The sequence below is a fragment of the Micrasema longulum genome, unplaced genomic scaffold, assembly GCF_059751315.1.
Source record: "Micrasema longulum isolate JH-2025_06_02 unplaced genomic scaffold, ASM5975131v1 h1tg000141l, whole genome shotgun sequence".
Lineage (NCBI taxonomy): Eukaryota > Metazoa > Arthropoda > Insecta > Trichoptera > Brachycentridae > Micrasema > Micrasema longulum.
Genome location: NW_028277347.1, coordinates 39,728 through 64,001, shown reverse-complemented (window position 1 = coordinate 64,001; position 24,274 = coordinate 39,728). Strand labels below are relative to the sequence as shown.

The 24,274-nt window shown below is 33.8% G+C and overlaps 1 protein-coding gene and 1 long non-coding RNA gene across 3 annotated transcripts; one reads left to right on the top strand and one right to left on the bottom strand.

Annotated features, from left to right (window-relative positions):
- Positions 1-2,656: 2,656 nt before the first annotated feature.
- LOC148284179 (pre-mRNA-processing factor 39-like) lies at positions 2,657-24,071 on the bottom strand. 2 transcript variants are annotated; one of them, XM_088242516.1, is made up of 16 exons: positions 23,862-24,071; positions 23,607-23,701; positions 21,423-22,139; positions 20,812-20,958; positions 19,906-20,052; positions 18,473-18,634; positions 17,988-18,113; positions 17,033-17,159; positions 14,801-14,948; positions 12,549-12,708; positions 10,506-10,616; positions 9,754-9,918; positions 8,190-8,428; positions 7,166-7,422; positions 5,539-5,728; positions 2,657-3,678 (listed from the first exon to the last, which is right to left on the bottom strand). In XM_088242516.1, exons 1-16 carry the CDS (start codon positions 23,908-23,910, stop codon positions 3,456-3,458), a joined length of 3,063 nt encoding a protein of 1,020 aa, XP_088098642.1. In that variant the 5' UTR covers positions 23,911-24,071; the 3' UTR covers positions 2,657-3,455. The 2 variants fall into 2 exon arrangements, with proteins under 2 accessions (XP_088098642.1, XP_088098643.1); XM_088242517.1 differs by lacking the exons at positions 2,657-3,678; positions 5,539-5,728; positions 7,166-7,422; ... (4 more) ...; positions 14,801-14,948; positions 17,033-17,159 and adding an exon at positions 17,573-17,813.
- On the top strand, positions 21,166-24,019 carry LOC148284180 (uncharacterized). Its single transcript, XR_015825388.1, has 2 exons — positions 21,166-22,255; positions 22,947-24,019. It is a non-coding gene; the product is annotated as an uncharacterized LOC148284180 (long non-coding RNA).
- Positions 24,072-24,274: the final 203 nt, after the last annotated feature.

The window sequence follows — 24,274 nt, the reverse complement described above, 5'->3', positions numbered from 1 at the left end:
AAAAGATTTTTTATATCCAAATTCCTATAGAGCTGAACTTCCTCATTATACACATTCCATTAATTAAATAATTATTTTGGGTATTTCATTCAAATAAAGTGGGCATAAGTACTAAAGTATGTTATGTAGAACTTTCTTTTTAAAGTTAATAAAAAGTTCTTAGATATTTCTAAATCCTCTAAGGGAAACCACAGTTTTAAAACGAAAATATATTTATGATATTGTGAGTTACCCACTAGAACACTTTTTTTACGCTCCATGGATATTGCTAATAGACTAGTCACGCATTCAAATCATCATATGATTTGAATGAATCACGACATGTCTATTTGTAGCATTCACGGAGGAAGATGCAAATGTGCGTTTAGTTGGACTCTCAAAAATGCTGATTCAAGAAGTTACCTAGTTGTGTAGTATGGTATTATTTACCCCATGATATAGTCGATGTTTATCTCGAACACTGGAGAAAAAAATCAAAACATGTCTCATCGTAGCTACATTTTACACAAAATAATATCTCCTTATCCAACTTTTGGAACTTGGAAGTCACTAAATTCTGGCTACTTGAGCCAGAACCACTTGGTTTGTATGTACTGGGTAAATAACAATCAAATCCGATTTTAAAAAAAACATTGACTCCTGCTGATTCTGTGGAATCAATTTTTATAAATTGCTATCTATTCTAATCTAAAATTTGACAAATTTTGACAACGCAACTAATAAGAAAATATTAAATACCAATTTTATCAACAATATTTAGACTAGACGTATTCCAAGTTAAATCCAGTACTCATCTGCAATAATCTTCCTTTAAAATGTGCACACATGCCTTTTGTGACTACTTTTTATCTCGCTACCAGTCGGTCTTTTTATTATTCTGTATTTGTATAAAATTATAAGTATATGCATGAGTTTTTTTTTTACTAAATGGGAAGATATAAAATTATGGGTCAGCAAGTTTATTTAATAAATTATTTAAATATGCATACAATAAGGTGCAATATTACCTAAGTATGTAAAGGCAACAATGACAACTTGCTTGTCTTCTATAATTTATTTCCTGATCTCAAAACAAACGAGGAGCTCTATTTTTTTTATATGAACTACAACTTGCATATTTTATTCACAAAATGATGCCATGGACTCCTAGGGGTGTGAAGACAAACATGTTTTAAAAACATGTCAAAAATTCACAGGAAACATATAGGTGTAATTGAGACAAACAATGTGTACTTTGAAAAGGTTAGCGACGGATGCATGACATACGAGTACTAAAATGAAATAAATAAGTCAAGTTGAATGTTTATTTTTTTATTAAATGCAAATATAAACATTTATTTTACAAAGTAAAATATGCAAATGATTAATTGATCAGTTCGTTTATGATCCGATTACAATAATTATAAACGTAAATCTTAAGACTAGTTCACATAATATAAAAATTATTTCAAACGACACTGCGAGGATAAATTCCTGAAAACACCCGAAACACTACAGATGTATCATACTCGTGTTATTTTATTGCTATTTTGAAACATTAGATTGTTAGATGCAGATGAATGATTCATCACTAAGGTAAAAGTGAATAAATATCATTTAATATTTATGATTTTACTTTTTTTGTGCAATCCACTCGACAAAAGTTTTTTTTATATCTATACTTACCATGCAAAGCAAATTAAAGTGTGCTCGAAATCACTGAAATAAAAAATATATTTTGTGTTCGTGTTATGATTACAGCAGAAAAACTCTTTTAGAAATTATTATTTATTTATTAAAAAATATTAGCACAATTTTAACCTCTGAAATCTCGCAACACAAAGTAAATGTTCCAAATATATGCCCAGGTTAACCGAAAGAAGGCTTAAGCAACCTTAAAAATCGTATTTGATTAAATGGCAAACAAGGATTACATTGTAATTGATATTTGAAGCACAAACTTATTTATCTATCATTTAAATTACATTCATACACTGAATGCACTTTATAATTATAATGCTGACTGATTTCGGAAACTAATCATCATTATTATACTATAGTTCTTTTTAAGCATGAGAATTGTGATAAATTTACTTTAAACATACATTTTTTTTAAAACTGTGATCAATTAACTTATATAAGTTGTACCTCTTAAATGGAATAGACAAATCCATTCAATGCATCATAAAGCCTATATATTTTTTACAATACATAAGTTAATCAGGTTTTTTTTTTAATTATGAACATTTAACAATATTTTCAGTATGTCTTAAGACAAAAAACACTCAGTTTAATCCTAGAGAGGGTCCTTGGCTATGGCATACTGCGTGTTTTTTCACTGCAATATTTCATACTTCCTGGACAGCTACAGTGCGCAAGACACTGATTAACAAATTATCGAGATGCACTGCAATTGGAGTACCAATGTGGTTTTCTACAAGCCCCTATGGCTTATGTGCGGATGACAGATCTGAGTGATAATGGAAAGTATACATCTTTGTGGAGATCTATCTATTATAAACATTTTAAGTTTAAAACCTATTATTATTGATTGATTTGGTGTTTATTTTGTAGAACTCCATATTTAAACTTGTAATATAGGAAATCAAACACTGATTTGAGTCTGCTGAACACTTTTTATTTTATTTTTACAAATATAAAAACAAAAATTTTGCGACAATTAGTAAACTCAAATCAGTGTTTGATTTCTTATATTATAAGCCTATTATTATTTATATTTATAAATGTAAGTTGACCGCTGTAAGGTAATTGGGAAGAGGTATGAAGAGTGGTCGCCGGCCTATCAACGAATAAAACTGTTACTGATGGAAACTTTTGAATGCCCGAATGAATCAAGCCCGCATAGTGTAAGAGCCAAGTAAATTACTTAAGGTCTTCAAAATCCGGACCACGCACACTGCGGTGATTGCTTTAGTGTGGACAGAATAGGAGACTGAACAAGAAATCCTGTACTAGGGCCACTAAGCTTAGGATATAAAAAGTTAATAAATGCAAACAAAAGACAATTCGAGTTTTAAAAAAAGCTCAACTAAATTGTAAACTTCATATCTATTTTTTTTATGAAGATGTAAGAGAATTTAGTAAAAAAATTATTTGTACCAAAATTTGTTATTATTTAAATAAATAAAAAGGTCTCCGTCAAAATGTTGAATCAAATTAATTTAAAATACAAGTGTCATTTTCTTGTTTTTGTAACATAGAAGAATAACAAAATGAGAGAAAAATCACCTAAAAATTCATTAAAACTTGACATTGGCAATAAACACCCTCCTATTGGATGATTACCAAAATACAAATAAAGAGTTTTTAAGGTGATACCATAATCTAAACGCCTCGATAATATAGAACGGCGCGGGAGGATAATCGATCATTATTTAGATTAGATTATTGAAATAAAAATCAGGTGCGACCTAAACTTTCCTAAATGACCTAAAGGAAGTTCGTCGAGAGTCGTCTCAGTAGTAGTTGGGGTAGGGGTTCCAGGGGTTGTGGTGGTACTGGGAGGGGTGGTGGTAGGGCGCCCCCCACTGTGCGTAGGGCTGCTGCGCGTAGCCGTCGTACTGCTGCGTGGGCTGCGCGGGAGGCTGGCCCTGCGGGGCGCTGTAGGTGGCGGTGGGGGGTAGGGGGGGAGCGGCGCTGGGCTCGCTCTTCTTCTTGCTCGAGCTGTTGTTACTGTCACTGTGAAGAGAACAAATACTCGTCATTAATTGTAATATTTTGGTGACTTGTGTGAAGGGCGTCAGAGGTAAGTTATCTTTCAAAATAATGAAGATAATAATCTAAATCAATGTTAAATTTATGAATAATTAATACCATAATGGTAATAGAATTTTGCAACTGGATTATACAAGTTAATAAACCATTTTTGCTACTGTTCACTAGAACTAGAATCACTAGATTGAAATTTGAAAAAGGGGAATGACAATATCCGACATAAGCCCGCTGTATAATTTTCCAAACTCACAGTGAAAGAGGCAATGAAAACAGTAGAGTTAAATTCAATTAAAATCGCAGTTTACACAATCAAAATAAAATATACTCGATTTTTGACAAAAAAAAAAAAATTTAGTATGAGCGAAACCGATGGGAAGACCCTTGGTCTTTAAAATGGTTTTTGGGTATTTGAGGGGAGCGCTTTCACTGCAGCCATTATCAATTATCCCTCAATACCGAGAGATGCACTTTTGACCATAGATAATTATCACCCATGTTCACTCCTTATTTGGAGCATATGGTGACCACAAAAAGCATCCAGGCCTCTATCAGCTGCCAGCTTCTGTGCACCCTCCCAAGTCATAAACTTGTCTTGTAGCTCCGTTGTGAACTTCTGACAACAGTCAGCCGTGGACGTCTAGTACTAGAGAATCTGATGTCTGGTAAAGCAAACAAGCTGAGGGGTTGAGGGTCTTGGTAAACATTCGCAGTATTTATCGCATCTTCGGTGCAGGACACTTTTTTTTTGTTACGTCTTTTATAAGCATTTTTTTAATCGTTCAGAATAAGGTTTCAATGTGAAACTATAGCCAAAACAATGAATTAATTCAATATTTAAAACCTACTGCAAATAGAAATCTAGTAATAAGACAATAAATGCAAAAAAAAACTTAAAAGTCCTCTCCGAAGGTGCGATATGTGTTTATATCATATTTATAAACATCACAATAACTAAATAATTATATAAATAAGAAAACTGATCATATATTAGACTAAGAAAATATTGTGACGTGCTTATTAAATTTTGTTTTAATCAAAATCTTGTGTATGAATGCCAAATTTTAAAATGCATTCCAATCTTGATCCAATTTTTCACTTAAGATTCTTTGCGCGCTTGGAAATAATGGCCTCCATTACATTTTTAAGACGACGGAATCTAATTGATCCAGCCCATCCATTTTCTGAATTAAAAGTTAATTAATTTTTCAGTACAAAATCTGCGCTCACCTAAGCATAGTATTGTGCACAAAACATGCGTATTACTTATGCGTGTTGCCCAGACTAATTAAAATCAGAAAATAACTGTAATATGAGGTTAGACGAAAGCGCTCGTTGGTTTTAAAGAAATAAATATAAGCTTTTGTTGGTTGTTGTTGCTAAGCGAGGAGTTTCTACCCCGTGTTACCACTCCCTGTGGGCCTTTTCCTTTGTTCCTCACGTCTCCTTAAGTTAATGTCCTCCAGAACGTTGGACTGGAATGATCACACGATTTCGTTATTGAGTTAACACCATGTGTGTAATAATGTTGGTCTTGTGCAACATAATGTATTGGATTAAATAGAAAATGCTAAGTTGCTTCTTCGGACGATGCTCTAGATTTTTGATAAAATCATTCGGCGCGTGTGTGTGTTATCGATCTACGGACGTTGTACCCACAAAACTAAATGAAATTTTATTAATATTTTTTAATTAATTTTTTATTAATGTCGAAATTTATCAAGAAATATCTACAATAAACATAGATATTACAAGAATTCTAAGTAATTTCTTAAGATCACTTTAATAAAATCAAGTTGAAAGACACAAGTAACAAGGCATTTGTACCTGGAGGAGGTCTTCTCCTTGTTTTTCTTCTTGTGCAGCTGCTTTGCGAGAGTCTGGTATTGCAGCAGAGCAGCCTGAGCCTCTCCCACACTGGAGCCCAGCTCCTCCAGCAGCTCAGCCTTGCGCTGCAGGAACAGCAGGCGCGACTCTCCGTCGATGCCTTCCACCCCCAAATATTCATCCATGTAACCTGTGCAAGAAAAAGGCCTCATTTTACTATTAAGGATAATTTACACAGCATTATTTCCGTGAAAATCACCGCAGGAGAATTATACGCTAAATGGACCAACATGTCTTACAGTTATAAAGCGGACAGGAAGTCGAAATTCTAGTCCCTATTTACAGATAAACCCTTTCAGACTGGGTGTTCACTATAAATTGCCAAGCCCAGTTGTCCATTTCATTTCAGTCGACTAGTTCAAAAACAAGTGGTTCAGATGCTTTTTTTAAGGAAGAAGCACGGACAAAAATCAGTGCACGAGATATCGCGCCTCTTAGGGTGGCGTTGGTAAAAAAAGTAAGTATGACATTGAATAGAATTTGACTGTGCCAAACTGCCATAAATAAAGTTCATTTTAACCACATACGGAGTGTATAGTGGCATTCTAATGTGACATTTATCTATAATCCTTTATAATTCATTAAGACTGCCATAATACAAAATGTGTCAAAATAAACAATTACAGATATTTTTACGATTTAGATAAAATTATCAATGAAACTTCTCGGTTTAGTTTCACTTTTGTTTAATTTTGACCAACGAGGGCTTTGCCTAAGAAGGCATTTTGAGGACTGGTAATTTATTTAATAAATGCCCAGAGGGCTCTTTCAATAAACAGTTAAAAGTACATAAAGTATTATAGAAAATAACAAAAATAGAATCTTAACTATTACATTTAACATGTAATTAATTCTAAAAAATATGTAAAAAGGAAATAAAGTGAAGATGAAAAGAGAAACACATTAAAAAGGGGAGAATTGAGGGAATGGCCATTCGATGGATAGGATATCTAATTTACAACATTTTGAACTTTTAAATTTGTTACAAGGTTTGGGTATAAGAACATCACTTAAGTATTTTATTAAGGGACACTGGGAACTGGTTTGCAAAAACTGATCATTTTTCGGAAAGTTTTAGAGCGAAACTGTAAATTGATAATTTTATTTATAATTTTATATAAATTATTAACTATGGAGCCTTATCAAGAAATATCTACAAAAAACATCAATACAATTGTTGTTATTGAATGTATATTACAGTATATTGTTTGTATTGATCTATGGTCAAAAATTGCACGTACCAAAATGTTCAGTAATTTTTCTCAGATTGACGCATTTAGACTTGTGGCATTCTGAGGTGGTGCGATATAGGCACACCACCAAAGGCTGCCTGGCTATTTACTTATATATTTATTAAACTTATATATAACAACAGTTATATTATAACATGTAATCAAAATAATAATAATAAAAATTATTACAGCAAGTACATAATTGTAAACAAAAGAAGGAAAGAAAGTAAAGAAGAATTGAAACGGCGCATCAGAGGTCAGCAATTGTCCTTCCGGCAGAGAAAAATGGCAACTACAAGCCTATAACAAATAATAATAATAGTTAAGGCACTCACTGATCGCCTCCTCCAGGTTTGGCAGGGCGACGTCCACCAGGTTCAGGTAAAGGCGCGGGCAGGTGGGGTCGCGCACGAGCTGGGCGCGCAGCACCCGCACGGCACCCGCGCGGTCATCGCGCACGCGGGCCAGGAAGCGCGCGTGCTTCACGGCCAGGGACGACACGGTCGCGCGGCCCTTGGCCTGCGCCGTGTACTGCTCGTACAGGACGCAGCACTTGTCCAGGTCGCCGCGGCGCCTCTCCAGGTTTATGCGCCTAGAACCGACATTTCGCTTATTCAAATACAAGTTATAAATTTATTATTAAAACCTATCAACAACAAACAAAATCATAGTTCATAAGGCAAAACAAAGTGAAGAGGTTCCTCTCTACATGAACTGTTACAGAATGGCCGGCGGTGGCTCCAGTTTGCCCGGTCGGATTTGTTTCTCCCGGTTTACCAACAAGCTTACGAACTAACTAAATAAAGCATAAATAAATAAATAACATACACTATGGCCGTCAGAATGGGGAAAATTAGATTGAAGGCGACAGATAAATTATTTACTATATATATTGAGGTGCACTGGCGGTGATGTAAATGTAAATTTTAAATAATGCAAATCATTAAAAAATATAGGAGCTGTTCATTAAAACAAAAAAATTGTTTTGCAATGTGCGGATCTGAAAAGAGGTCACAAGACACGTCAATTCAATTTATTATTATATCAGGAGGATTTTGTTTGTGTTCTTGTAAGGGTAGAAGCTCCTACCCCAGTAGGAGGTGAACAGAAGAAACGAAGTTGATGTTCTGAAGTGTATTTATTAGACGATTAATAAAATACAGAACTCGATTATGCACTTGATCAGTTCAGTTTCATGTAGGCTATATTTTCACTACCAATGTTCAAATGAGAGACACGACATGACATGATTTTGACGGCTATAGATAAAAATACTTTTTTAATGTAAGAAATTGTTTGTAACAATTTTACTGTATTTCGTATCAACATGCAACACGAATCAGACTGTATTATGAGTACCTGCATGCTACTTGTAAGAGATTAGGGCACGCCTTGTCCAGCCTCTCGAGGATGTCGGCGGCCTTGGAGGCAGCTCCGTGGCGCTCCTCGAAGGCGGCCCAGTGTGTGTGTAGTGCCGGGCGTTCAACGTGGTGGATGGTGCAAGCCCTCTCCAGCACGTCCCTTGTCCTGCTGATGAGAGCGCTGCGCTCTGCTTCCTCCGTCTCTGTTGCCGTACAGCGCTCCAAGTAATGCACCAACTGGACAAACAATTATTTCACATTAAAAGCGAGTTATAATTCCGTGCCATGTGTCACAGAGTCATGGATTAGAGGTCTGAGGTTCAAAGCCCGCTCTTCCATAACGTCCCATTTTCTAATATTTATTTGCAATTTATTAAAATTGGCCCCCATAATTGAAATAATTGTGTAAATCTTATGATGATGAACACAAATATATATTTTTTTATTGTAAGCCTTGTAAAGCCATGGTGTAGTGGTTAAGACGCTTGACTCATACACGGAAGGTTCCAGGTTCGATTCCCAGTGAGAACACAAAAATTAAATGTGATTTTTCTCAAGCCTGGGTATTCTGTTATGTAATTCAACACTGTTATTGGGCCTCCTGGCCTGTTGTGGTGCAAATTAATAAATAAATAAAAGCATAAACTACCATATTCTACCACATAAACTACCACATTGCAGGTGAAGTGAAGCAACTGACAAGATGGTTAAACTTTTGTATTTAAAGTTTTAATTCTGTGGGCGCTTTGCCTAATTTAATTTACTTAACTGTTTTGATAATTTTAATTATCACGGATGTTTTGCAAACAAACTAGGAAAAAAAGGGTTTTTGGATTACGTTTATTACGTAGCATTAAAAGCAATGAATTTACTTTAACATAAATCAGTTTCATCTGCAAAGGGGCTCATTTCTTACTAAAAAAACTTATTAGCAAATTTCGAGTTGGCTTTCTATCTAGATGAAAAAATCCTCTGAAAGAAAATTCCTTTGCCTTTGTGAGTTTATGTCATTGTTACAATTAAGTATATATTCGTAATTATTTTTTTTTGTTTGCACATTTAAATAGAACAATTTTTTTTGCTTACAAAAATATTAAGTAAATCAATTTAGAACTTATATTTTTAAAAAAAGAAATTTGGTACGAAAAATTTCATGTAGAAACAGTCATCTGCTGGATTTTTTGTAAAATGTATAAAGAGCTAGTGTACAAGTAACATTCTACTAGAAAATAACATATATTTACTTTAATTTTAACTTTCCATTATTTTTTTACAGGGCCTTGTCTCACATGTTTTATACGTTTATGATTCATATAATTAATTGTAGTGCTTTCACACTTATAGATTACGCAGACAGGATAGTCTAAGCTTATAACCGAGTTGCACAGTTTAAACCCGCGCTGTGCCAGCGAGTGCCCTGCAAGACATCGGACCCGAACGATTAGGACACTGAAAAAAGGTCTATAAGAAAAACATGGAAAATTATCATCTCTGTTTAAAATGATAAGTTAATATGCGAGTAGATAAAAATGAGTCACGTTGACTGGAGCAAAATGTCTCACCCTCAGCCAGAAGTCTTCATAGAGAGCGCAAGCGATGAGGCAACGCTCGTATAGGACCAGAGTCCGCGTGCGGTCCTGTTGCTGCTCCTCCCACTCCAGGTATGCCTTCCAGTTCTTCAGCTGGCAGCGTTCCAGTGGCTTCACGTGAAAGTACGGACGCTTAATCTGACCACAAAATTAAAAAAATATATATTTTATTAGTGGTATATTTATCATTTATTTTTAAATCTGGAAGTAGGCCACACATAAGCATATTCTTATGTGTGCTCCAATATGCATTTTTTATATTCCATTTATTTCAAATAAAAATATATTTACTGTCTTATAACGGGGATCTATCCCTAGTTAGGCAGTTAAGTACTTCAAACAAAATATGTAAACATATTTCAAAAATTTGATTTATTTGTAAAAATATTATTTAGGTATTTATGAGTCCGTTTGTTTCATGTCAATCAAATGTTTCTCTTTTGTCCTTTTTATCGATGTGCTATGTGTTGTTTTATAATGATGTTCAAATTTTGTATAATATTATTATTGAGTGAAATTCGACATTAATAAAAAGCCAAAGTTCAAGATCATTATTATCATTTTCTCTCCTGCTCGTGCTCGGCACTCATTTCCTTTTTTCAAGATTTTTACCTGAGAGAACCATCGAGTGGAAAACACTCATCTGGAGATCGGGTTCTATTTCACACAGAGCTGTATTTTTAACTCTGAAATTAAAATATTGTAAATTATTATTTGAAACTTACCCCTTCTTCAAAGTTCCACCTTTGGGCGACTTGCTCCACTGTGAGCTTGTGAATCTTGCGACGTATTGAGACTATACGCTCTTTAATAGCGCTCCTCTCCTTATCCGATCGCTGAAAGATAAATAACATCATCATTCCCTTTCCGAACCTAATGGTGCATAGGGTACTGCATTGGTAAACCGATCGCAGCGTATCTTGATCATTTTTTGTTACATGAAGGTAAGATGATCAGTCTTACGCTCCAGGTGCCAGTCTATGAAATATACTAGTGTGAAAACACCTTTTAAATAAGTATTTTCGTGTCAACCATGTCTGGAATCAAACCCGAGACATCTTGCATGGTAGGCAAACGCACTGATCACTACACCACGAAGCTGACAAAACATTAAAAGATTAATAACAATACTTATTTAATAATTAATTACTTACACCTGGGGTGGTATTCTGAAAGCAAAAGCGCATGTAGTAAACACATTTTTAACGCATATTTATGTACTAAATACACGCTAACAGGGCGATCTCTTTCTGCGCAATTCCGTTCAGAACACCAGCCCAGAAAGTAGGAAAGCCAAGCTTATTTTACAGAAGGCACGCAGAATTTCCAATATACGAACAACCTGAACTGAGATTTCTCCAACACCACAATGCATCCAAGTTAGTTCAAGAAATGAACATATAACATATTTTTATACAGTATCAATATTCTATTCTTTTTCTGGTTTCAACTCCTCTTTCACTTCCATTTCCTTCAGTCACCTCAGTCCTCTGCAACTTTCTTAAATTTTATTTCCTATCTACAACTAAATATCACATGGCACATTAATTATAATGTGTCTTTATTGTTTATAATATATTTATTTACAAAAACAAGAACAGGTCCGTTAATCAAAACAAAGATAATTAATATTTTTTGCGCAATTCTCAGTCCCTTAAACGAATTTTCTTGGTAAACTGATTTGTATAAATGTGTATTTTGTAAAGTTCTTTGCAGAAAAGTTACAATAAAATCTTATAATTCGAAATTTTTGCTTTGCAATTCCTTCAAATTTCAAGTCGATGCTTTTTTACAATTGACACTATTTTCCACACTAGCCCAAAGCAATAGCGAGATATCCCTGAAGAACATATTCTGAGATAATTGGACTTAGAGATGTGCAAAGGATCTGACTGAATAAAATTATTTGAAGTAGATTATGAATACTATATTTTCATATAGGTTAAATATCAAACTTCAACATTTTATTTGAAAACATCCATTTATTTAATTTATTGACATATCTACATGTGTATCTCAAAATCTGAAATTTTGGGTTTATCTCACTGTATTTGTGGCTGCAATTTGCACCATTTTTGTGCTGTTATTTTTAACCTTTTTATGAGCATGCATATTTTATCTTCTAAATTGAATTCCTAATTCTGAGAGATTTTTGTGGTATGTTTTTGCTGTCAAAAATACAAATATTATTCTTCGTTTGTCACAGTTGACAATCTTGAATGTAATTTTTTTCTTTTGCCTTTGGCACCATTTGTAAATCTTAACATTTAAAACTGTTAATTTACTAGTGACTTAACATTTAAAATAAAAAATTCATCGATTCTATGCGAAGTGCAAATGTGTAAAAGTTAAAAGTGATCCATAATAGACGGCAAATTTCAAATGAGCATTATAATTCTCAACACAGTCAACTAAAAAAGTACCAATATCTTATTTATGTTAACATTATTTATTTTGTCATGTTTTAGTAGAATTATTGTTTATTTCACCGTTATGTCTTAATAATGGGGAAATATATCTCCAAAACATCACTGAAATTATAATTAGATTGTTTTGACAGTATAGAAAACACTGCTGTCACGATCTCAGAGTAAAAATGGCGCGCGAATTCAAATTTTATTTTAGAAATTTAGCTGATGAATTTTGAATTAACGGACTTTTACTGTGGTGTAAACCCTTTTAAATAAGTACTGTCGACCTTGTCGGGAATCGAACCTGGGATCTCAAACGCTATAGCCTAAGGAAGGAGGAAAGTGTAATTAACTCACAACATGATCATCTGACTCCTCCTCTCCTGGTGGGATGTCGGGATCGGAGTCCAGGGGTGGATCATTCTTCACTTCAGCGCGGACTTCTCCCCTTAATCTAACAAACTCTTCAGTACTCACACACGAGTTCACCGAATTATTTTGAATGTGCTCTTGGAAACTGCAAGAAAAATAATATAATTAATAAAAACCCAGTTATTATTATTTTTTTTTTTTTAAGCCAGTCATTAGGTTTACCTCGTCTTTATAATAGTTTGCAATTAAATATTTGTGCCAATATAAGGCTTAAAGCTGGTTATAAAGAAGCCTTGTATCCTGCGGCAGTGACAAAATATAATCGTAATAAAAAAAAAAACAAAACATATCCACAAAATGAATCAAAAATTTCAGTGGCAAACTTAGAAAAATAAAAATCATTAGCATTTAAACCCATAACTTTAACATACAAGGCAAAATAACAGAAGATTAAAATACAAAGATTTGGAGTGACCACAGGCAATGCATCCTAATGTATTTATTTATATATTTATTAAAATAAAACAACAGACACTTTAAAACGATTTATATTAAGGTAACCAGCATCAGAGACAGTACTACACAAATTTAAAAATTAAAGTTTGTAAAAGAAATGCTTAAAGAGATTCGATTTTAATTTGAATAAGGATAATTAAAATAAAACGACTATGAATTTCACCATTTAGTAATATAACTACTTAGTAGAATAACCACAAATTAAGTTCTCCAAAAATAAATAATATTTTAAAAGGGATAAATTAAATAAATCTAGGTTATTTACATGTTTGTATGGTAACATGTGGATCCGTGGAAAGGTGAGTACTTGGCGTAGTTTTAAATGTGCGAATCGGCAAAGAAAGCAATAGTTTCCCCCTTGTTCACATATAAAAAATTATAAAATTCAAGAGTTCGGAACTGTCAAATTAGCAACAATATTTTTTTAATTTTTTTTTATTATTTAAATCTTAAAGTAGGGCACACATATCATACATATTGTTATGTGTGTTCTAATAATAACATTGCAAATATATTTAATTTATAAATTGTTTATCACATATGTCTTGACCATTATTTTAAATTTTGATATGTTTTTTTTCTTCATAAATATTTTTTCCCATTTCGTAATACTTTTTAATTGCTTTAAATAAAATTTAATTTTGTGACTTTGCCTTTTTCCTAAATGGAAGTCTAATTTTGTTCTTTTCTCTAGTATTGTGATCGTGTTCATGCTGGTTCCGATCAATTTTTTTCCAAAATTCTGTTTTTTTATTAGAGTTTATAATTTTATGAACAAATATCATTGTATTGTAAAATATTCTTTGTTTATATGTTAATAATTTCATTTCATTTACCATCGACTTTACCCTCGTATATCTGTTTTTTTTCAAAATGATTCTAAAGGCTTTATTTTGTAATACAGTTAGTTTATCTATGTTTTCTTTGTTTGATAAAAATAAAATGCTACTACAGTAGTTAACATTAACGTATTTTGAGTTTGTCCAAACTCCCTGGGGAGCTGTTTATATTAACATATTACAACAGAGATGAAGAGAACATTTAAGAGAAGGTAATATAGAAGTCTAGGCATCTACAGGGCTTATGACCTGTCAATGGCTGGTTTAAGTGGCCACTTTACACACTGTGTAACATTCACCATTCTGCCTATATTACCTGGTCCACGAAGAAGTATAGAAATTGAAAAAATAACATTTTCAGGCGTTGCCTAGTATGTAGGTGAAATAATTCAATTAGATGAATCTCACCAGCATAAATAAAGGTTTCAGCTCTTTAACTTCACAAACATCAACAGATGAAAGAATTGTTGGAATAAAGATGTTCAAATATAAGCAGAATGGTGAATGTTACACAGTGTGTAAAGTGGCCACTTAAACCATCCATTGACAGGTCATAAGTCCTGTAGATGCCTAGACTTCTATATTACCTTCTCTTAAATGTTCTTCATCTCTGTTGTAATATGTTAATGTCAAATTAGCATTTTGAATAGCAGCACTAAATCGAGGAAGATAAGCCCTTATCCTCTTTGAAGCACCAATTCCAATTCCTAAATTTCCTACATACTATGTGTTTTATTATTTTTTATATTTATCATTTTAATTGATTAAATTTAAAAAAAACTTCTATCTCATTTACAGTTTACACCTTATTTTAAATACACTATCCGTATCAGTGTGGTATCCTTTCGAAGCATTTCTAAATATTTAAAAAAACAAACAAACCTGTCAAAGTGCGAGGTGTAGCCCAATGTAGGCGTAGCAAGCACCTTGTCATACAACGAGGTGACCTTAAGTAGGGTGCCGTGTTCAGTTTCCCACTTGATGTAGGACTCCCAGAGGCGATCGGAGCGGAACTCGAGGCCACACGCGGCTGTAATGCACAAAGTTGGAAGGTCGGTATGGGTGCGATTGTCCATTGAGTGCACGTGAGTGTGGATATTTTGTCCATTCCCAATCTTGAATATTGAGATACAGTCTACCCAGAGATAGTCACGACACAGTTTCTTTAATGCAGTAAGAAATAATCTGTACTAATTGTAACGTGTCCCAGATTGATAACTCGTGGAAATACAAACTTGTGATAGTATTCAAATAAATGAATAAAAAAATCTTAGCAGTATTGAATTATTTTTCTATCATGTGGCCTCTTTTTCATCTTTTCTGTAAGATTGTGAAACAGGGAGACAAATATTCGCTCATTAAAGAGTTGATTTAAGACTAAACTTTTTACTAATAAATACATATACACTATTGGCATTAATTGCGGAAAATTTTAATTAAATTGTAATTTAATTATAATCATTGCCAAAAGCGCCTGTTCTGGTATGGTAAATTGATACACTTGCATTTCTAAATTATTCTATGACATATTGGCATGTTTATGATTGTCATATCAAAATTTACGAAAATGTTAAGCAGAAGGAATCAGTAAAACGGTGTCAGTATGGTTTATTTAAGATTCTCAATACAGTGTTTGACATTGGGTAAAACTGTTTAAAACCGTAAACTACGGGCGCATGATGGCCTCGATCAATGAATCTTTTTTGTTTGGATTCTGACGCGACACCAGCACTTATAATTTCAATAAAAATTTTCAAAGGGATTGAGGTAAGGACTATACCAAAGTCACGGGAGGACAGTGATATGATGTGTGACATGGCACACCATCTAGCTGAAAGATGCACTGCTCAAGATTCCCTTCGAACAAATCACCGATAGAGAACAGCTCCAAGACCATATTTTGATGTTTTTTGGCGTTTTTTTTTTGTGCTAGACGTCCAACACAATGCCTTGCCATGCTGGCCTATACCAGGACACTCACTGGGTGTTTCATGGTGGCCGCGAAGCATCCAGGCAACAAATCTTCACCCGGTCGACGACGAAGAAACCTGAGATACAAATTCCAGTTTTGTCAATTCAAATTACTTTGGCCCAAATTCAAATTACATCTTCCATCAAATTCCTGAGTTCTTAAGCCCATTCCAAACGATTTTGCTCCTGGTTTTAATTCAAATATGGGTTCAAGGAATTCTCGCATGCAAACCACTTTCACAAAGTTTGCACACATGACGTTTCCTAGATGGCGTAAATGTATTTAGATGTTCGAACACGATTTTGTAGACAGGCAGCAGATTTTGCAATGACATTGATCCATTGATTTTTGGTTTGTTTTGGCAGTTTTTTGTGAATCCAGTTACTTTGTAACCTTGGGAGGTTTTCCACACAGCAGACTTTGTGGCACCGCCAGCCAACCTGTTGGCTATATACTGATAAAAATAATCTTCTTCATAAAGTGTTCGCTTTACTCGCAGCACGTCAAGCACATTTGAGGCCATTGTTCTCAATATTTCAACTTTCACCACACTTCAATTAGAGTGAGGTGGGATATTTTGACTTCAAGTAACTAAAAACTCTCCTGATTGGTGGGCACAACAATCTCACGCGCCCTGCCCTGTTGGTAATTACTTTTTTAAGATTATAACAACATTTTTAAAGGATGCTAAATATCTAGTAGAAACATAATAAATTAAAATAATAATATAAAACTACTGATATTTAGTGAATCCCATTTTACTTCAAAGTTTCCACAATTAATGCCGCTAGTGTATATCTTGAATTAAATAGGGATCTCTCATATTGAAACATTTAGGAGAGTTCAATAAAAAAAAATCAAACTTGTACAATTACATGAATTAAAAAAATTCATAACTGAATAGATCGATTTTAAAAACCATAAAAAATAAAAATTTCATATTCATTGATAAATACCAATGCTAGTTTTTAAGATCTTAACTTAATAAAGCATGTATAAAAATCTGAAACAGTTACAAAAAAAAAACATAAAAGCATTTGCAAATAATGTATCAACATTATATATAAATTATACATACACATTTCTTTATATGAATCATATAATAAATTGATAAAACTATATTTAAGTAATGTGTCGCTTACCAATTGCTCGTTCATATTGCTGTCTGATGAAGTCATGCTCATCGGTTCGTGTGGCCTTCACGTGGTTGATGTAGTGTATCCAGAGGTCCACAGATAGAGGGATCCCGCGCAGCCCCCTCTCCAGCACCTTCGTGACATAACATGACATTAGGACGCCATCTTCACACACACTCGCTATATACCGGACACGCCAAAATGCGATGCTACCGACTAATATGACCACTTATAAAAGATTAATGTATTGTGTTATATTTTATTTAAGAATATACAAAAAAGCCTTCAAGTAACGACAGTGAGAAACACAACCTCTAAATTAGTTCATTACAACGTGCAAGTATGCGCTGTAAGATATGTAGCCGGACAGACGGCGGTGACACCCGCATCTCACTATGGTCAGCGGCTTAAAGGCTTTTGTGAATATAATTGAAATATAAAATGTTTGTTTAGACAAAACACCTTTCGTTACTGGAGAGCGGGGCAGGAAGCACGGACCGATCCGGTGTTGTTGACCCTCGCTGCAGTCGCTGAGCAGACTCGGCTCTTACAGCTAGATTATCCTATAGTATTTCACACAGCCTAACTAAGTATAAACTCATCCCGGCACAGCCTGGCTAAACAACTTAAGTATTGCACCACGTAAGTAAATCATAATCATACATTTTGTAATTATAATACTTCATTTTACAAGTAACAATATATTTTGTATTTCGAGTAGCGTCGGATCGGTCTGCCGACATAACGGACGGTGGCTGAATATATCGAGAGTCCCGCGCTCGATCTGCTGCAGGAAAGACAATTTCAATTCCAATTTAGACTAGGAAAACAATTCAATGTGAATGATTAATTCAAATAAAGTAAAAGAATATGATTGTAATTCAATATTGTAAGCAGAAACAGGGTGTTTTGTAAAGTCATGCAATAATTGATATGTTTGTTGCAGAATCAGGCAACTGACCTCGAGACACTTCTTTTTGCTCCCTTTCCGTTTCTCATAGTCGCCGTACTTCCTCCAATAACCGTAACAGTATGGGTAGTGAGATAGGAAGGCATCGTAGGCCTCCCTCGCTGCCTCTACATCATTCTGAAAACACATCAAACACGTTTTAACATCGCCTGGAACAAAAAATAAAATCTGATGCACAGCCAAATTTTATACCTTTTTTATGTACAGCGATCAAAATATTGAATACAATTTGCCGAGTTTATTGTAAGATAATTACTTCAGGTATGTCATGGCAATTATTGGTACTTACGATGTGAACGATAGTGGTCTAATAACAGAAACAGTGCTCACAAGACGGCACCTCTGGTAAAATCTAATAAAGCCTAAAACAATTGAGTTGCATAAGATTTCAAAAAATCTAATTCCATTTATAAAAATTTTGAAACTGAATTTAAATGAAGTTTTTAAGATAAATGTACTATCCAAATATGGTTTACCTCTTGGTCAACATACTGAAGCAGGTAAGTCCAGCCAGTAAAGTCAGTTGCGTCATCATTCACAGCTTTCCAATATTTGTCTAGCTCGGGAAGGGCTTTCTTCTTAGCCGGTTTTTCTTCCGTAGCTTTCTTATCTGTGGCCTGCGATTTCGCATCACCGTCCTACAAGAAATACAATACAGTAAAACCTCGTTTTTACATTTTCCCCCTTTTTACACGGAAATGTTCAGGACCCATTTTTCTTCATACACGCAAATGAAGAATAAAAACAGGTAAACAACTAATAAAGGATAAATTATTGTCTTAACCTAAATTCAAAGCAGGTGCAGTGTAATTGAGCCTTTTGTTTAAGTGTCTTCCTTTAGGGTTAGTCTTAGTTTTTATTTGAACAAAAACGTCATATTGACTTGTACAAATCATGATACGCAGTTGACAAACGTTTAGAAACAATAAAGTTTTAATATCGTTAATTTGCGACATAACAATAGAAATATTTAAAGTTATAAAAATTAGGTTTAAAAAGTTGTCATTGAAGTGGAAACAATTTTACCGCGATCTATATGACAGTTGGTTTTAGTGACGCCACAGAAAAAAGGTGATACAGTAAAAAAAAAAATTCCCAACATTTAGGGGAAAATAATTTTCTGTTATTTTATGCAAATTCAAAATTCTCTTTTAGTTTTTTTTTTATTTACACATAAAATAATTTTAACATGCTGTTTTTAAATAAAATAAAAAAACAGATTACATAATATTGTTTGAAAAAATAAAAAAATATTTTTAGTGAAATCATTGAAAATAGGTAAAAACAAAACATTGACAAATTTGACTTATCACCGTTTTTACTATTTTTCTGGAAGTATATGTACACTATAGTGTGGCAAATCAATTTTATTTTCATGTAGTTTCTTTTTTTTCCATACATTTTTCAATTCCTCACTTAAGTCATTTTAATTTTGTCTGCAAATAATGAATATTCCTTGTATATTACAAATTACAATCGAAAATCTAATAATACATTTAAAGGAATTAAAAAATATTCTCGTGACAAATAAATTTAGAGGTAAATTTGTTTAAAAATATTGTACAACATAGGGTAAGGTAATAAATAAAGGAAAGGTCAACACATTTTTTAAATTTTTCGATAGAAGTTTTCATCTTTTTGAATTTAACACTTATTTGACCATCTTTCCTTACAGTTTTAGATTAAGGGGATTTAATTACTGGGATAGCGATTCACCCCAAATATTATTTGTGTGAAACAGAAAGAATAATTATTTAGATGATAATATTATAAATCTCCTAAACAACCGTTTGATTTTCAAAATTCTTCTAACATTAAACTTTGCTCTGCGGAAAATATATGTTCCCTTGGATTCAATACTTAATAAAATAAATATATTTTTTAAAAAACATTATCAAGTAATATTCACCTTAACTATCGAAGGTTTCTTGGCTGAAGATTCTCCTTCCGAGGTAGGAGATCCGGGATCATATCCCACCTCTGTGTTACTCCCAGCTTTGCGTTTCCGACTGATTGTTTCCTTCTTCGATGATGGCAACTCGTCTTCAGATACCACCTGATCAATTCATTTACACTAGTTATTTATATAATCTGATATTAAATAATAATATAATAATTTTTTGACATTAACCAATCGGTTCATAATTATTACAAATTTTATCAGCTCTATGATAGCAATGCCGCATTAGCAATTTTAAATATTATATGGCTGGTGATTAAATTTTTTTAACAACAATTATGGATGCCATCAATTGTATGCAAAAGATAATAAATAAATTTAAAATAGTAAAATATGAATATACATATAATGAACTTGACATGTATAAATTTTAATTACGTATTTTGTATATTGATGTGTCATAATATTTATTTTAGTATAGAAGAGTCCCGACTTTTGACACGGAATTTTCTAACAAGTCAGGACATAAAAAAATTATAATAGGGAAATACAAAGTTTTTTTTTTATTTTCAAAGTAATAAGGGTCTATGAAATACAGTCCAGAAAAATTTTTTTTTTTGCTACTTACAGTAGCATAAAAAATAGTTTTAAATTTGTAAATAAGAATTTCCGCAAAAACGGTCATTGCATTGGCCCCGCCCCTAATATGTCACGATTCATGTTCCTTTTCAACTTTGTTCTAACCATTAAAATTTTTATGGAACATTTCTCCACAATATCCATATTGATTTTAAAAATACAATTTATTATTCTAAATCCATTTCATATATTATTATCGGTATTCGTAGTTTGTGATATTTCCCTATCGTGCCATAGTAAAATTGTGTATATAAAATAAAAAATTGTGATTCAAACCTCAGTATCAGCAGGGAGATCTGCCGGTTTAGGTCCAGGCAGTTCATCATCAGACACATTTTCAGCGTCCTTCACTTCAGGTTTCTCTACACCGGGGAGTTCATCTTCAGACACTACTTCAGTTTCATCATCCCGCTGTATATTCTCCTGAAACATTCCAATACACGACTACAGAATTGGTGTTAAGAAAGTTACCAGAGGTTCGGTTAGTGAGGAGTATAATCAGATGGCCCTTGCCAGTCAACACGAAATGTTATGAGACCATAAAGGAGACGACGCAACCGAAATGGCCGAGGCGTGGTTATCATCACTTTGTACACAGAGTAATACCGAAAAGACTGGGAAAATTTAAGATTTTTTTTTTTTTCTCTTACTGGGAATCAAACCCGGAACCCTCCGTGCGTGAAGCGAGCATCTTACCTTTTACACCCAGAGGCTGCCCTAAAAAGACTGTTTCGCAATAAAATAAGCCAGGCAATTACAGATCATAAGCTTAGTAAATGCCAAACATCCATATTCCCTTTTGAACTGGGTTCTCCATATTTATTATACTAAACGATAAACCTTTCTACAAACATTTTAGCATGTTAAAAATACTGTTGAATATGTACCTCTTTCTTTTTGCTATCAACAGCAAGCTCCGTTACTTTTTCTATCTGTTTCGGATCTTTGACTCTGTCTGCGCTTCTCGACTGCTCTTCTAACTTTGCGACAACTTCCTGGGCATTATCTTGTTCCTTGAGATTTTGTTCCGCAGGTTCTTGTTCCTTGGGTTCTCGTTCCGGGGGTTTTTGTTCGGCGGGTTTTTGTTTCGCAGGTTCTTCTTCTGCGGGTTTTTGTTTCGCGGGTTCTTCTTCTGCAGGTTCTTGTTCCGCAGGTTCTTGTTCTACGAATTCTTGTTCCATGGGATCTTGTTCCATCTCATCGGAAGGTTCCTCGACCTCTTCTACCTCGGAATCCGAAGACTCCTTAGGATCGCCTGCCACCATAAAGTTCATATCAGCCTGGTTGATGTTGTCAAATTCTAGAGGGATGTTTGAAGAGTCTTCGGTGGAATCAGTGATGGAGACGTCCATGGGTTCGATGGGTATGCTCTGATCGCGACCTTCAGTTGTGATGATATTGTCTTCGAAGCAAGTCTTTAGCATGCCATCCATACTGCCGTTGCTCTCATCTCCGAGTGCTCTGGAGATGTTGGCGGGGGAGTCATTCTTTAAGGGCTGTTCGTTTCCATCGCTCATCGGCATTTCGAAGTCTTCAGACTCCTCTTGGGCAAAGAAATTATCCAATGTTGACATGTCTTCTATTTCTTCAGTCTCTTCAAAAACCTAAAACGATACAAAACATTAAATAATAGTTATGAACGGCCTTTTTTTTTGTGAAGTAAAAGAGCTGAAACCTGAAGTCAAAAATGGGCAGAATGGTGAATGTTACAGTGTGTAAAGTGGCCACTTAAACCAGCCAATGACAGGTCATAAGCCCTGTAAATGCCTAGACTTTCATATTCCTTTCTCAAAAACGTTTTCCCTCTCTATTGAAGTGAATTTAAATATGAACAACTCCCTAGGGAGAAAATCCATCCAGTCTGCAAGCATTTGGACATACTCAAACTCTGTTGTAATTTGTTAATAATTGATATTATTTTAATAAAATAAATAGAACAACTTTGTTTTTAACCACTAATTTTTATTTTTCACCGACCGGTTTCAAAGCAAACAAGCTTCTTTGTCAAGGTTTAAGTTTTTAATTTTTATTATAAAACTCCATAGTTAATAATTTTGATGAAAATATCAGTAAAAACTCCTCGAAAATAAATTATTAAAAATAAATATAAGCATTCTAATAATTTACCCAAATATTTCAGTTCTGGTGAGTTGTAAATAACTCACTATTAGAAAATGGTAATCAAATTGGGGTAAAGTGGGGTTCGAACCTCGTACCTCTGATCCGTGAGTCCGAAACACTAGCCAAGGGACCACAACCCGATTAAAATAATATATTAACATATTACAACAGAGATGAAGAACATTTAAGAGAAGGTAATATAGAAGTCTAGGCATCTACAGGGCTTATGACCTGTCAATGGCTGGTTTAAGTGGCCACTTTACACAGTTGTAATATGTTAATATAAACAGCTTTCCAGGGAGTTGAATCCAGTCCTTGTCAACAAAAATTTGGACAAACTCAAAATATTGTTGATAAAATATTATTGTAAAATTTAACATAAGAGACTTTAATGATAATTGTATCAAAACCATTCTTTAAATTTAGCGAGTATTCTCAGGTAAAAATCCTGCAAAAGGAAATTGACTGGAGATTAGTGGGTCTCATTGTGTACTGGTTATTGCGTTTGCTAGCCATTAAATAAATAAATAATTGTAAAACAATAAATATCGATCCACCATATTATATCATGCCGCGTAGATTTTTGCCGTGGTGTGAAATGGGCCTATCATGCGATATCACGCAGCTTAGTCTCCGTGAATGCACGGTAAACACTTCCATTTTGCAAATGGCTATAAATAGTTTTATAATTCATAAATATATTTTATTAGATAGCATGCAAAAAGATTCACAATAATTAAATGAGCACTTTATTACTTGTACGCGAGCTTCCTTCGAAGAGTTTTTCAGCTAGCGGCATTAAGAAAAAAAAATGATTATGCGCATAACAATATTATGTTAACAGGTCAAAAAAAATATTTGATTGTATTAATAAGATTGGTCAAATTGGGGTGGTACAAATATCTGGGAATTCACATTAAAACTAGATTGAGAGAGGAGCAGTTACATACCGGCTTCTTCACTTGTTTTCTACTCCGAGTTGCTTTAGGAATAGCCGCTGGTGCTGGACTTTTTGAGGGCCGTCCGGAACGTGTCCGTCGTGTGACTAAAAAAATATTGGAACACAATAAATTGAAAACAATCTTATGGGAAGTGATCGTTAAGGTTGTTCGTGACAACTAAAATAATTGCAAATGCACGCGCCATAGCAAAAACCATGAATATCAACTTTCTAAATGGGTAGATTCATTTTTCAGGATACTTACCGGAGCCATTTTCATTATTAGGAGATTCATCTTGTTCTAAAGATGACATATTTACTAATTATAGATTGAAAAGTAAGAATATTTTGTTGTTAACTTTATAAATTAAAAACCAACACGCGACAAAAAACCACAAGATATTTTTATCGGCAAAGCAGCCATAGACAAAAACTAAAAACCGTACCATAAACTCAGTAATGCCAACCTCATCATGCGAAAATCGGAAAAATAAATCGGTAAATTCCTTATCGACCCAAATGTCGAGGCCGCGAACATGGGAGGTTGAGATAGCTCAATACCTACTGGGTAGCTACAATTGAATTTTTTTTTTTTAAAGTTGTTCAAAGTTTGAAAGAACCATTTCTGTATTGAAATTTTGTCACATGAAAAAATCACATACATCGGTAGAATTTTAA

Coding starts and splice junctions, on each gene's coding strand:
- LOC148284179 (XM_088242516.1), bottom strand. CDS start 23,910: ATGTCATCTTTAGAACAAGATGAATCTCCTAATAATGAAAATGGCTCC. Junction 10,617..12,548: donor AGGAGTCAGATGATCATGTT/GTGAGTTAATTA, acceptor TTTATCTTTCAG/CGATCGGATAAGGAGAGGAG. Junction 8,429..9,753: donor ATGAAGACTTCTGGCTGAGG/GTGAGACATTTT, acceptor TTGTTTGTCCAG/TTGGTGCATTACTTGGAGCG.